Source organism: Dipodomys ordii, unplaced genomic scaffold (genome assembly GCF_000151885.1).
Source record: "Dipodomys ordii isolate 6190 unplaced genomic scaffold, Dord_2.0 Scaffold56, whole genome shotgun sequence".
In the NCBI taxonomy this organism is placed as follows: domain Eukaryota; kingdom Metazoa; phylum Chordata; class Mammalia; order Rodentia; family Heteromyidae; genus Dipodomys; species Dipodomys ordii.
The window spans coordinates 6,834,434-6,848,125 of record NW_012267272.1 but is presented as its reverse complement, the minus strand read 5'-3'; the positions used below and the strand labels follow the sequence as shown (position 1 = coordinate 6,848,125).

The 13,692-nt window shown below is 44.6% G+C and overlaps 1 protein-coding gene across 1 annotated transcript in view; it reads right to left on the bottom strand.

Annotated features, from left to right (window-relative positions):
* Positions 1-13,692, bottom strand: part of Tbxas1 (thromboxane A synthase 1 (platelet)) — a 141,761-nt gene that overhangs the window by 72,181 nt on the left and 55,888 nt on the right. The window contains exon 4 of the mRNA XM_013021630.1: positions 11,730-11,826. Within this exon, the coding sequence (XP_012877084.1) occupies positions 11,730-11,826 (97 nt within the window). The remainder of the gene's footprint in view (positions 1-11,729; positions 11,827-13,692) is intronic.

Below are 13,692 nucleotides of genomic sequence, written 5' to 3'. Positions count from 1 at the left end.
GTGACATGTGAGGAAGACTTTTCTGAGGAAGAGCCTTTTTTCCTCCCTAGGCCACACTATTCCTTGAGTAGTCACAAATGATGCCTAGAGTTGGTTCACGCAGCCTGGCCCCACCGACACAGGGATGTAGAAACAGGGGTTAACAAAATCTAGCTCTGCTCCGAAACACGTGTGCTCTGTGTGGCTAAGCTATTTCTTTTCACTGTTTTAATTATAGTTGAAACATGAAGCCAGCCAGCATAATTCAAGCCTTGTAAAAACTCCTATTTAGGAGAAAATTATAATTTTCTAATAAAATATGAACACTCAAAATAAGCCATAAAACATCACTGCAAAGTATCCAGAGGATTTAATTATATATTAGAACCAAGTTGCTGGGCAAATTGTTTTTTTTCTGCAGAGGGATACCTCTCTATATTTAGAATGAAATTCTTTAGGAGTGCCACGGCCACTAAATTATGGTTTTTATGGAGTTTTGGGAACATAATCTGCTGTTTAGGTCCCAGAGTCAAAAGAGGAAATCATACATTATGTATATTTATAGAATGGCAAAGTCCCATTCTGTACCACAGCAATGAGCCATTTCACGAGGAGAGAGGGATGAAGATTCACATGTTCTCATGAGACAGAATACCTTTCAGGTAAGAGCCAAGCGGGGAGCCTTCCTTAAGGATTGGATCTATGCTTCTGCTAATGCTGCTGCTGCTTCTCCTTCCCCTCCTCCTCTTCCTCCTTCTTCTCCTCTTCTTCCTCCTTTTAGTAATACTGGGGATTGAACTCAGGGCCTCATGCTTGCCAGGCAAGCACCCTAAAACTCAAGCCACACCTCCAGTCAGCACTGGTTATTTTCAGTGTAGGATCTTGATTTATGCCTAGGCTGGTCAGGGCTACAATCTTCCTACTTGTGCGTTCTCAGCGACACGGGGGTGACTATGCTCACCAGGGCACAGACGTGTGTTAAGATGGAGTCTTTCAAACTTCTTTTTGTCCAGACTGGCCTCGCTCCAACCATGATCCCCTTATCTCACCTGCCAACTAGCAAGGGTCATAGGCTTGAAAGACCCACCTTGGTCCATGCAATATTTATTGATTTGTTTTGAGCCATAGTGCAACTTCTAGGTTTCTGTGGTTAACTGAAGATAGGAGTCTCACTAAAACTATGCATTACTTGTGTGTGTGTGTGTCTGTGTGTGTGTGTGTGTGTCTGTGTGTGTGTGTGGTGTATGTGTGTAAAAATTGTGTTTATTTACTCTCCACATTTAAAAAATAATTTACTAAGTAATTACACAAAAAGGTTACAATTCCCTAAGTCAGGTTATGAGTACAATACAGCTTGGTCAATGTTATCTCTTCCATTGTTCTTTTCCATTTCCACCTCACCTCCCTACCTCAAGTTATAAAGTTCAATTCTACATAATGTGTGTTGAATAGTATGACTGTACTGGGGGAAAAAAATCTTATCTTCCAAGTGAGAGATGTCATCAGACCCTTCAATATCTCCTTTCCCATACAGCTGTGACATTGCTCTGATGTAAGCCTAGTCCATCTACTAGAACTATGCATCATTTTTCTATGTGTGCTAGTCCCAGGGCTTGAACTCAGGGCCTTGGTGCTATCCTTAGCTTTTTCCACTCAAGGCTATTGTTTTTCCAAGTTGAGCTACTCCTCTACTGCTGGCTTTTTTTCTGGTTAATTGGAGCTAGGAATCTCATGTACTTTCCTATCTGGACTGGCTTCAAATTGGGAACCTCGGATCTCACCCTCCTGAGGAGTCAGGGTTACAGGCATGAGCCACCGGCACCCAGCTCAACTGTGCATTTTTTCATGGTAAAGTCTGGCTGCCATGGTTATAGGAATGTTTTCTTGCTGGGTGTCATGCCATAAGAAGGAGAGCAGCAATCTGGCCTTTTCAAAAGTGCTGTCAGATGATGAAAAGACATTAAAAAATGTAATATGTGAAACGGTGGTTGGATTTTAGAATGTTTAAGTAGAAGATCAGACAGTGGCACTTGGAATGTACCCAATAAATATTTATTGCCTGCATATTACACAGAAGAGGGAGTTTAGGTTGCTTCCATGACCCCAAGGGTGGAATCAGGTTTCATGGAGGAAGCCAGGGGAGACATTACAGCTCATCTCCAGGGAAACCACCCTACTCGTCCAAGTCCAAATTAGTCCAAGGGAAGTCAATCTGCCTGGAATAATGAATCTTCCCCATCTCCACCCTGGAATTATGCACTGAAGCTTGGGTACCCAGAAAATCTCAATAAGGACTAGGCAACTTTCAATCTAGAACTCTTCTAATTCAATCACTTCACCTCCAGAAGAACATGACATGTATTTAAAAAATATTTGTTTGGGGCTGGGAAGGTGGCTCAGTGGTAGAGTGCTTGCCTTGCATGCCTGAAGCCCTGGGTTTGATTCCTCAGCACCACATAAGCAGAAAAAAAAAGCCGGAAGTGGTGCTGTGGCTCAAGTGGTAGAGCACTAGCCTTGAGCTGAAGAGCTGAGGTACAGCATCCAGGCCCAGAGTCCAGGCCCATGACTGGACCAAAATATATATATATATATATATATATATATTTGTTTGCAGCCAGGTGCTGATGGTTCATACCTGTAATCCTCGCTACTCAGAGGGCTGAGAATCACAGTTCAAAGCCAGACCAGGCAGAAAAGTCTGTGAGTCTGTTATCTCCAATTAACCATTAGCAAACTGGAAGTGGAGCTGTGGTTTAAGGGGTAGAACACTAACTTTGAGTAAAAAATGCTCAGGGATAGCACCTAGGCTCCGAGTTCAAGCCCCATGAGTGACAAACAAAAACAAACACTCCAAACACCTATAAAACTACCAAAATACTCAGGAACAAATTTAACAAAACATGTATTAAAACTCTACATTGATGCTGTAAAGTACTGTCAAGTTAAATTCAAGAAAACCTAGATGAACAGGAGTAAGGCCCCTTTGTGGGTTGAAAAAGTCAGTATTGTTGTAATATCAATTCTTCAAAAATTGACAAGCTGCCTCAAAAATAGGTATCCATGGACCTGTGGGGGTCGCTCTACCACCATTCAGGGTTTGTTAGGAAGCTATGATATTTCAGAGTGTGGTATTTACACAAAGGTAAACAGATTGACTAAGGCTACAAAGTAGAGTCCAGAAATGAACTCACACATCTGGAGTCTGGATTTGGGTCAAAGGCGCTGCTCAGTGAGGTAAGAATGGGTGTTCCTCCCCACAGGCTGCATGGAGGGCATCTGGATGCCAGCATGCGTACACAGAAATTGGAGCTGGGCTGTGCTCCCAAGGAGGAAGGGAAAAACAAAGAAAGCTGGTAGAGAATATCCTTGGAGGTAGACCTGGCTTCTCAAACAGAATAACAGAAGCCATGAAAGATGATCTTGGGATGGAGGTGTGGCTCACGCAGTGGAAGTGTCAGCCGTGCCTGAAAAAGCCAAGTGAGAGCATGAGGTCCTGAGCTCTAGCTCCAGAACTTGCAAAAGGAAGAAAGAGCAAGAATGAAGCCATGGTCCTCAAGGACCATGCACTTGGTTGGAAGGTGAACTTGTCACTCTTGCAGCGAACATCAGGTTTCATCAACCCTTGGGGAGTTAGGAATGTGGCCTGATATGCAGCAGTGGTTTCATGGTGGCCAACTGTGAGGATTCCCTGGGGAAGATGTGCATGTGTGTATCCTTTCCTATAAGATCTCATCAAAGAAAGCCTAATTTCTTCCTAGGTTAGCCAAGGAGACTCTTGGGATGGTCATGCAGCCAGTCTCGATGGGCAAGTTATGACAGAAAACCTGCATGTTTGTGTCTGTGCTGGCATGGGGAAGTAGCCATGTGCTGTGCATTTATTATGGGCCAAAGTGTATGCCCACGGCCTGGCAGAGCCACCAAGGCCCACCCACGCTTCCCACAGTGCTGCAAAAAGCTGTAACTCACTGTGCAAATTATCATGTGGAAATAGTATGGAATCTGGACCTACAGACGGGAAAAGGGAAACAGGCAAGAACCTTGACTTGAGACCGGGTTGGTTTCCAAGATGCCTGAAGAGGGCAGCCAACTGTTTTCCAAAGTCACACAAGAGTGGTGAGCAACAAGCAAGGAGAGAGGGGGGCGGGGAAGGGAGGGGGCGAGAGAGCCCCCATTAACCACTCCAAGGAATACTGTGATTCCTGCATTGCCAACTTGTTGCACATTAAGCATTCTAGTTGGTGGCAAGCATATGAATATCAAGTTGGGCAACCATGGCTCGTGCCTGTAATCCTAGCCAGTTGGAGGCTGAGAATGGGAGGATCAAGGTTAGGTGTCAGCCTGAGCAGGAAAGTTCAGGACACGCATCTCAACAGAAGGAAGCTGGATGTAATGGTTTGTGCCTGTCATCCTAAATGATACAGGAGCCTGAGATTGGGAGGCTACTCTGGGCAGACAAGTCTAAAGATTCCATCTCCATGGAATGAAGCTGGATATGGAGGCATGCACCTGTGATCTCAGCAACTATGGGAAGTCTAAAATAGGTGGGTCAGGGTACAGGTACACGCCTGAGCAAGAAGCAAGACTCAGTTTAATAGCTAGCAGAAAACAGGGCTGGAGGCGTGGCTCAGCAGTACAGCACCTGCCTAGCAAGCATGAGGCCCTCGTTCAGATCCCCAAAGTTAACTTCCTGTTGAAGCAAGGGTTTACTAAGATCACACATACACACAAAAGAAGTCATTTTCAACAAGGTTCTGAATTTAAAACAATGAAAAACTCCTGCAAGGCAGAAAGAATATCGAGCGTTCAGAATCAATACCACTTAGCACTGTCCACTTCTCCATTCTCAGGCCTCCCGGGCACCCTGAGCCTTTAAAGATGCTGAGCTCGCCGGATGCCAGTGGCTCACGCCTGTCATCCTAGCTACTCAGGAGGCTGAGATCTGAGGATTGTGGTTCAAAGCCAGCCTGGGCAGGAAAGTCTGTGAGACACTTATCTCCAATAAACCACTCAGAAAACCGGAAGTGGTGCTGTGGCTCAAGTGGTAGAGCGCTCGCCTTGAGTTGAAGAGCTGAGGAACAGCGTCCAAGCCCAGAGTTCAAGTCCCCATAACTGACAAAAAAAGATGCTGAGCTCCACCCTTAGCTATCATGTTGAAAATTCAAAGCTAAACACATTTCGCAGACCAAGTGCAACTACTTCAGGGTTCTGATTCTCCAGCACCGGAAGGAAGCAGGTGAGACTGGACAGGTGAGATGACTGGAGACAAGCAGCCCAATATGGCTGTCACTTGGCTCTTCCAGTGGACAGCCCAACCTGGGGTGAGCAACACACATCTCACACCAAAAGTTTCTCGTGCATTGCAAAATTTTCCACATCCACCCAAGAAGAGAGAGACAGAGACAGAGAAAGAGGGGTGATAGGTGATACAGTTGATCCCATGGTTTGGGTTTTGTGTTGTCTTCTGGCAGGAAGAACTCATCTGTCTGACTGGACTAGAGCTGTGGTATAGGTAGAGCACCTGGCTAGCAAGGGTGAGGCCCTGAGTTCAAATCCCAGTGCCACCAAAAAAAATGGTACTGAATTGTTCAGGACTAAGACCTGCAGATCCTATAACATGGGATGAGCAGGGTGGAGTGAGCCTGTCTTTCCAGTATAACAGGAGTCCTAAAATAGGTGGATCGTGATCCGTATGTCAGCCCAGGGAAAAAAAGCAAGACCTAGCTCAAAATAATCAGTGCAAAAGGAGCTGGAATCCTACCATTCCCTATGAAGCTAGGAAAATGGAGGGGATGGATGGAGTAGAGAATGATGAATGGGAGATACTCATTTAGATGCATTGTACTCATACACTGATACGTTGAATGGTAACCCCTTTGTACAACTACTTAAAGAGAATAAAAATTGTTCTTAAAAAATGGGCCGGAGGAGTGGCTCAGCAGTAGAGAGCCTGCCTAGCAAGTGTGAGGCTCTAAGTTCAAACTCTAGCATTGCCTAAAACCATGACAACATCACTTGCCAAGTTCAACTGAGGAAAGGCGGGCTTCCCTGGGGAATGTACATCCACCATTCTCACACATGAATCTTCACTGCACACACTACAGATGTGTCAGGATGTTTTCATGTAAGGGCTAAAGAGGTTACCTGGAGATCTAGATGAACAGATTTTCAAAAATCTGTTGGTGGCAGGGACAAGTTGAAAGGGGGTATGACAAACCTGCTGTGGTGACCTTATCTTCTCAGTACATATCAGCAGGAGGGTCCCCGAGGCCCTGGGCCGGGGCTGATCTTCCTGTAGCTCTGGATAGGGTGCTCCTTGTCAATGAACTGTGGTGAGCCAGTGTAGTCAGAGATGGACTGGCATTGCTGAAGGTGCCAGGGACTAAGACTTCCAGTAACTCCTGTGCCTCAATGCTGAGTCATGTGACCAGGCCCAAGGAGGTCATGGGTTCATGTGACTCATCCTCACAATTCTGCCCACCATGCAAGTAGATGCTGCTCTCTTTGAGAGGCTGACCCTTGAGGTTTTATGGTACTGGATAAAATCACTCACCAAATCTCTCACATGGCTTTCATGTGACATTTGTGAGTCGATGGTGTGGCCCATTGTCTGTGGAGAGCTGACCTCGGGGCGGCTCATGAGGACCTGGGGATTGGTGCCTCTTCTCTGCACACATTGGGAACTCCACCTTGCTTCACTTCCAAGCAGCAGAGCTGGGAGCTGCATCCCGTTCCTTCTGCCCATCCACCATTTTGGACTAAAACTATCTCTGAGGTACCATGTTGTGTGATTTGGCCTATCTCTCCCATGTCCCCATCCAACTGGACCAACCAGGCATAGGCTAAAGACAGCCTGCCTCTCATGACCCCTTCCCCCCAGCTTCCCCAACTCCAGGCCAACAGTAAGTTCAAGCACTGTGTAGGACCGTTACTAACTGAGTCATGTAGACCCAGTTTCCACAGATATATATATTTTTTTGTAGGTCGTGGGGCCTGAACTCTGGGCTTGGGTGCTGTCTTTGTGCTCTTCAGCTCAAGGTGAGAGCTCAACCGCTTGAGCCACAGCACCACTTCTGGTTTTCTAGCAGGTTTATTGGAGATAAGAGTCTCACAAACTTTCCTGCCCGGGCTGGCTTTGAACCACGATCCTCAGGTCTCAGCCTCCTGAGTAGCTAGGATTACAGGCGTGAGCCACCCGTGCCCGGCTTCCACAGATTTTTTTTTTAAAAAGCCAACCTCATGACTTATGAGTATCATAACCAAGAAGAACAAATTCACACTAATTTTAAAAAACTCACAGGCCAAGGTGCTGGGGCAATTGACATTCTTGAAATGCTAAGATTAAGTTATAATGGTAAATGATGGCTGCACAAACATAGAGAAACTTCTGGAAGGACTGAAGGCACCAACAGGAAGTCCATACAGGAAATGAGCATTTAAAAAAAGAGAGAGGCGCTATATGGGCTTAAGTGTCTTAAAAAAATGTGAATGGGAAAAAATAAACATTTCCTTCGATGATTTTGAAATTCAAATGCTTTCTCAGTACTGATGAAAGTCAGAGTCCTCTCCAACGTTAGTGGGGTGCTTCACCCCACCTCCCATCCGTATTCTCTCACTCAAACCCATAACTTAGACCTGGATCTGTGCTCAGAGCAAGCTCTCATTGATGAACAATGAAACTATGTGTTATTTAAGTTCCTTCCCACTTCATGCATCAAAGTCATATTTCTGTACCACCAGGGACCATTTGGAGTTTGCTAGCATGGAGTAAGTGTTTAATGTTTACTGAGCCAATGTCTGATATGAGGACTCACTGAACATTTAGTAAACGGTTTGTTAGATGGAAAACAGCAGCGTGGAGTCAAAAAGGGGAAACCAGGCCTGGCTAATCCGGAATTCTCAGAAGCCCAGGTTCATTTGACTTTCAAAAACTTGGGAGAAAACCTTACTCTAGTGACTTCTTTGAAAGAATTGAGTTACTGAGGGCTGGGTGTTTTTTTTTTATTTTTTGTGTTTTTTTAGATTTTAAATCATGAATATGGAAGTAGCTTCAAAGCCATAAACAAAGCCAAGTGGAGATACTCCCAGATGTTAAAGGATAAGCAAGGGTTTCCTAGAGAACTAAACGGCACTTTCCTCTTTTTTCTTTTCTCATTTCTTTTTTTCTCTTTCTTTCTTTTCCTTTTATGTTGACTTACTCTTTTCTTTCTTCTCTCCCATTCTTTTCTTTGTGTGTGTGTGTGTGTGTGTGTGTGTGTGTGTGTGTGTGTGTGTGTGTGTGTTGCTGAGATCTGAACTCAGGACTTAGTGCTTACCAGTTTGGTGCTCTAACATTTAAGCCCACAGGGTCCCTTTCCACATCGTGAATGAAGAAGTAAAGAAGAGGTGGGCACAGAATCTCCGGGACCAGGAGTCACTCACTTCTGGAGAGAATGTCACGTTGCTGGAGATTCAATCCCATTTGGAGTCTGACTGATGATTCTATCTTTGGCTCGTGGTATAAAAAGGAAGTAGAAAGTATAAGAGGGACTGTGGCATAAAAAAGGAAGTAGCAGTTCCTAGCCCCAAAGAACTAAGAATTCAGTGAGGACCAAGCCCACGTGTTCCTTTACTGTCAATAGTAGAGAGCACAATGGGACCCCTTGAATGAATGAGCCACGCAGGTAAGTGAGAGGAGAAAGTTCAGTGAGGAGGAAAAGTGAATGTGGATGGAGGCAGGAAGACTTCCTGGAAGAGGCAGAAGCTGAAGAAAGCCTTAAAGAATAGGTCAGGTATGGTGGCATATGCCTATAATTCCAGTTACTAGAGAGGCAAAGATCAGAAGGATCGCAGTGGGAAGCTAGCCTGGGCAAAATGTTTGCAAGAAGTCATCTCAGCCAATAAGCTACTAGGGAGGCGGAGGACAAGGGGATCACGGTTCAAGGTCTTCCCAGGACCCCATCTTAAGCAATATGTCAAATGATGTGGCAGGCTCAGGTGGTTGGAGGTGGAGGAGTAGATAGGAGGATTGTAATCCAGGCTGGCCCCATGGGAGTGGGGGGTGGGGGGAATGCAAAGTCCTATCTGAAACATAACAAAAGCACAAAAGGGCTGGAGACATGGCTTAAGTAGTAGAGGATTTGCTTAGGAAGAGTGAAACCCTGAGTTCAAGCCTAGGATCTGCACAGATGTGGAAAGGTCAAAGCTTTTCTTGCTCCGATCAGATGTTCACAGCATCTCTCAACTGCCCACCATTGTACAGGGCCTGGCCTACAGGCGTGACCGCGTGGCCCATTCAGCTTTCCAACATGCCAGGCAGGTAAAGCACAGAACCCTTTTCCGGAGGAGGAACAGGAGCTTGATGAAGAAGTTTGCTCAATTTCACGCTGCTAATAAACAATTGAGTCATTGTGAGGTTGCCTGGTGGTCTGGAGACTGTCAGCGTGTACAAAGGTACTGGAGTCAAGCTCTCTAGAACAAGTTGGGGGGAGAATGGGGAGTCTGGACCCTTCATCAGGACACACAGCCTAGGTCTGAGTTACGGAGTCCTGAAGTCCTGTTTGGGGAACTCAGGTGCAAAATGCTGTCTCCTCTGTGGGAGTGGAAGAGAAGGGAAATTGGTACCAACCTCACGGAGGTTGAGACCCTGGACTCAGGGACTTGGCTGGAAGAAATGAAGGAGGGCAGACAAATGGTGAGTGGCAAATGATCCCCTAGTCACCTAGAAAGGTCCCGAGGCTGCTGTGGTGGTAGCCCAGTCAAAGGAGCTCTGGGCTGGGAAGGGTGTGTGGACTTGGTCTCCCTCCACTCAGTCTGTGGTCATGTAGTGTCCTGGACCTAAACTTCCTCGTCTGGAAGGCAGTGATTGTCCCAGTGTCAGAGAATCTTACAAAAAAGAAGTCTGGATGGCTCAAGCAGGAGAATTCACAAAGACCCCTATATTCCTTCTTCCTTCCTTCCCTCTTTCTCTTTCTCCCTCCTTCCCTCCCTCCCATCTTTCCTTCCCTCCCTTGGTAGTACTGGGCCTCATGCTTTTTAGGCAGGGGCTCTACAACTTAAGCTACACCTGCATTATTTGCTTTGTTTTGCATCTGGGGTCTTAGTGTTTGTCTAAGGCTTACTTGGACTGTGCTCTTCCTACCTCTGTCTCTTGTGTAGCTGGGAATGACAGGCACAGACCCCCATACCTAGCTAGTTTGTTAAAATGGGGTCTTGCTAACTTTGTTTTTGGCCAGAGGTGGCCTAGAACCTCAGTCCTCTTGATTTCTGCGTCCCACGTAGGTAAGATCACAGACATGAGCCACTGCACTCAGCCTTGATGCTTAGGAATTCTTTAAAACTCAGGTCACATGATTGCACAGACAACCAGCCCTTCCCCTGTGCACATCTGGATGGAGTTTCCATTGCAGGAGCTTCTCCATTCTGTGCTGTGCTAGTTCCCACCGGTCTGCCTCCCTCCCTCACGCATGAGCTGTGAGGTCAAGACTGAGCCTTTTCTTCACCATTAACACCTAGATAGAGCCTGGCCTGTAGCCCAATAATCAACAAAAGGAGAAATGCATTAGGTCCCTATAAGAATGGAAAAGGGAGTTTAATTTGACCCAAAGAAAAATGGTTGGCACAATGATTAAATGCTCACAGCTTTTGTTTATTAATTCTTTAAACTTTTTCCAACAATGATCATGAGGTTGTTGAAGTTCTCTGTGAGAAATTCTCTCTCCCTTTTGAAAAATACTAACAACACCAACATTGACCATTTTCTGGCCTCAATCCCATTCTTTGAGCATTTTTTTTTCATCAAAGATAAAAAGAAGGAAATGCACTTCTCTAAACCATATACATCCTTTAGTAGGCTGGAGCCTTGAACTGACATAAAGAGGCTCTCACAGACTCCTATGTGGGAACAGATTTCCCTACAAATGTTGTTTTTCTTCCCTTTCCAGCCTTAATACTTTCATACTTTCTGGGAAAGATGTAAATATAAGATCCTCAGAATTTTGCTTTCACACTGGTATTTGTTAGCCTTGCATGGTATTTCTTAATCATGTGGTCTGTGCAGTCTAAGATCTCTAGAGCTTTGAACACAGCTTTAAGAAATCTCCTTGGTTTTAGCATCTTTCCTGATGCTGAATTATCTGGTACTCTAGCTTTCTTGAAAGTGTTTCTTGAATGGGCACCTTTCTATAGCAGCCCCATATATTTCAAAGTGGAAGTTTACTGAGGAGCTCAAGTTTGAATGGAATTGGTCCTCAAGCTGATAAGAGAATCCATCACTCCCCTTTTACATAGCCTGGCGGCCTCTTTTCACTTAGAATCCACACACAGAATCCTAGCTACTCAGAAGACTGAGATCTGGAGGATTGTGGTTTGAAGCCAGCCTAGGCAGAAAAGCCTACAAGAGGATAACTCCAATTAACAAGCAAAATGCTGGACTGAAGATGTGGCTCAAGTAGTAGAGTATCAGCTGTGAGCAAGCAAGATGAGTGAGCAAGAGTGTGAGGCCCTGAATTTAAGCCTCAGTATCAGTGTAAATGTGTGTGTATGTGTGTGTGTGTTTGTGTGTGTGGAGAGAGAGAGAGAGAGAGAGAGAGAGAGAAAGAGGAGGAGAAAAGAAGGAAGGAAGGAAGGATAGAAGGAAGGAAAGAAAGGAGGGAGAAAGAGAGGGAGGAAGGAAGGAAGAAAGGGAAGGAGGGAGGGAGGGAAGAAAGAAGGAAGAAGAAAAAGAAAGAGAAAAGAAGGAAGCTAAAGCACCACACAGAGAGAAGACTACATACCATTCTGTTGGTAAAGTTACTGAAGTTCTCAACCAGCACTTCCTTGATCATGTCCGGCTCAGAGATGACAATATACATCTGACGACCAAGATAGTACCTGGGAGCAATGAAAAGAAGACTAAGACAAGTTGCCTTTATTCATCTTGCTTTTCAACTCCAAAAAAATCTATGGGGGCAGCTTAGATTAGAATAAAGACTTGGAAGTAAAGATGTAGAAAAGATGAAGAAACCATGTCTCATGGACCCAGTGGTACTATGGAGAGCTTACATCAAATTCTTTCCCCTGCCCTGGAGACTCAGACACTAATGTAATTGCAAGGAGTCCATAAGGTAGGCATTCCATCAACTGAAGAGCAATCACCTAAAATAGCCTAGAGCAAATGAATAAATGGATGTTTGTGAGGACAAGATTACTTAAACCGCTGGGGAAAGCCTGGGCATCTTACTTTCCCCAACTTCCTATGAAGAAGCTTAGCAGATACTCAGGGAAAGAAATGGAGGAAAGGCTCGGCCAGAGAGCTGGTGGTGGTGAGCTATGACAAGGGACAGTGCTTATATACAGAGCTTCTGTTTATGACCATACTGGGGCCTAAAGCAACCAAGACCCCATTCCAACCTTCAAGGCTCTCATGGTCTGAGAGGAGGGACCAAGAGGAAATCACATTGGAGAGCTCGACTTAATGCTCGGAGCAGAGAAAATGAAACTTCCTAGAGACAATGTAACCCAAACACATTTCTGACAATGGGTGGAATTAGTCCAGAAGAGATGAGAGTGTGCCAGGCAGAGGAGACATCCTGCGCACTGGCAAGGCCAAGCCTTCCCAGGGAGCACAATGAGTGGCTGATGAGCAACTGGGCAGAACATTGTAAGGATGGATGGGCTCACCATGTACTATACATTCCTACCTAGTATACAAGCAGAGAGCAAGTTGGAAGGGGAAAGATATCCATTAAAACTGCCTTTCCAGAAGCATTCTTACTCAGGACTTTTCCTAAGCCAGAAATGATGTTGATTTTATGTTTAATTCTTCACCTTCTCACTAAGGAAAAATTAAAATGTATTTATCTGCAACTTATTAAGAACTCAGAAAATATTCACTTGAATGATGATACTTTCTAAAACTATTGATGATATCTTTGGACCACTGAAATTTAGCAGATGTGGTACAAGGGAAGAGAAGATACAATTAGTTTCTTTTCACTTTTTTTTTTAACCTTACAGCAAGTATGGAATGTCTTGGGAATTTTCTTAAGAAAGATGAGCAGCTTACAATATTCTGTGTACCATTTGAAGGATTCTGGAGCTCCTGAACCCTACTCTGAGTAAAATGAACTTCAAAGTCACTTGAGTTCTAAGAAGTAAGAGCTAAAAATCTCCCCAGATTTAACATGCTAAGTGAGCCTCAAATAGAGTAAATCAAAGAACTCCACTCCAAAACACATCATAATTAAACTTCTGAAACCTAAACTAAAAAATAAATTAGTTATCTTGAAAATAGCCAGAGAAAATTTATGGATTACTTATGGGTAACAACAATACAAGAGACAGCAGATTTCCCACCTGAAACTACGGAGGCCAGGAGGAAGTAGTACATTTTCTAAGTACTGAAAGTAAACCACCCTCAATCACAAGTTGTTTGGTAAATGCAACTTTCAGGAAAATAATAGCATAATAACATAAGGAAGAGCTAAGAGAACTTATCACTGGTTGATCTTACTTCATTTTTTGTGCTAGACCCATGTTTTGAATGCAGAGTCTCATGCTTTTGCTTGCCTTTTTTGCTTACATGGTACTCTACCACTTGAGCTACGTTTCCATTCCAACTTTTTGCTTGTTAATTGAGGAAAAGAGTCTAGTGGATTTGTTGCCTGGGCTGCCTCTGAACTATAACTGTCAGATCTCAGCCTTCTGAGTAGCTATGATTATAGGCATGAGCCACTAGTACTCTTATAGGAAAGCTAA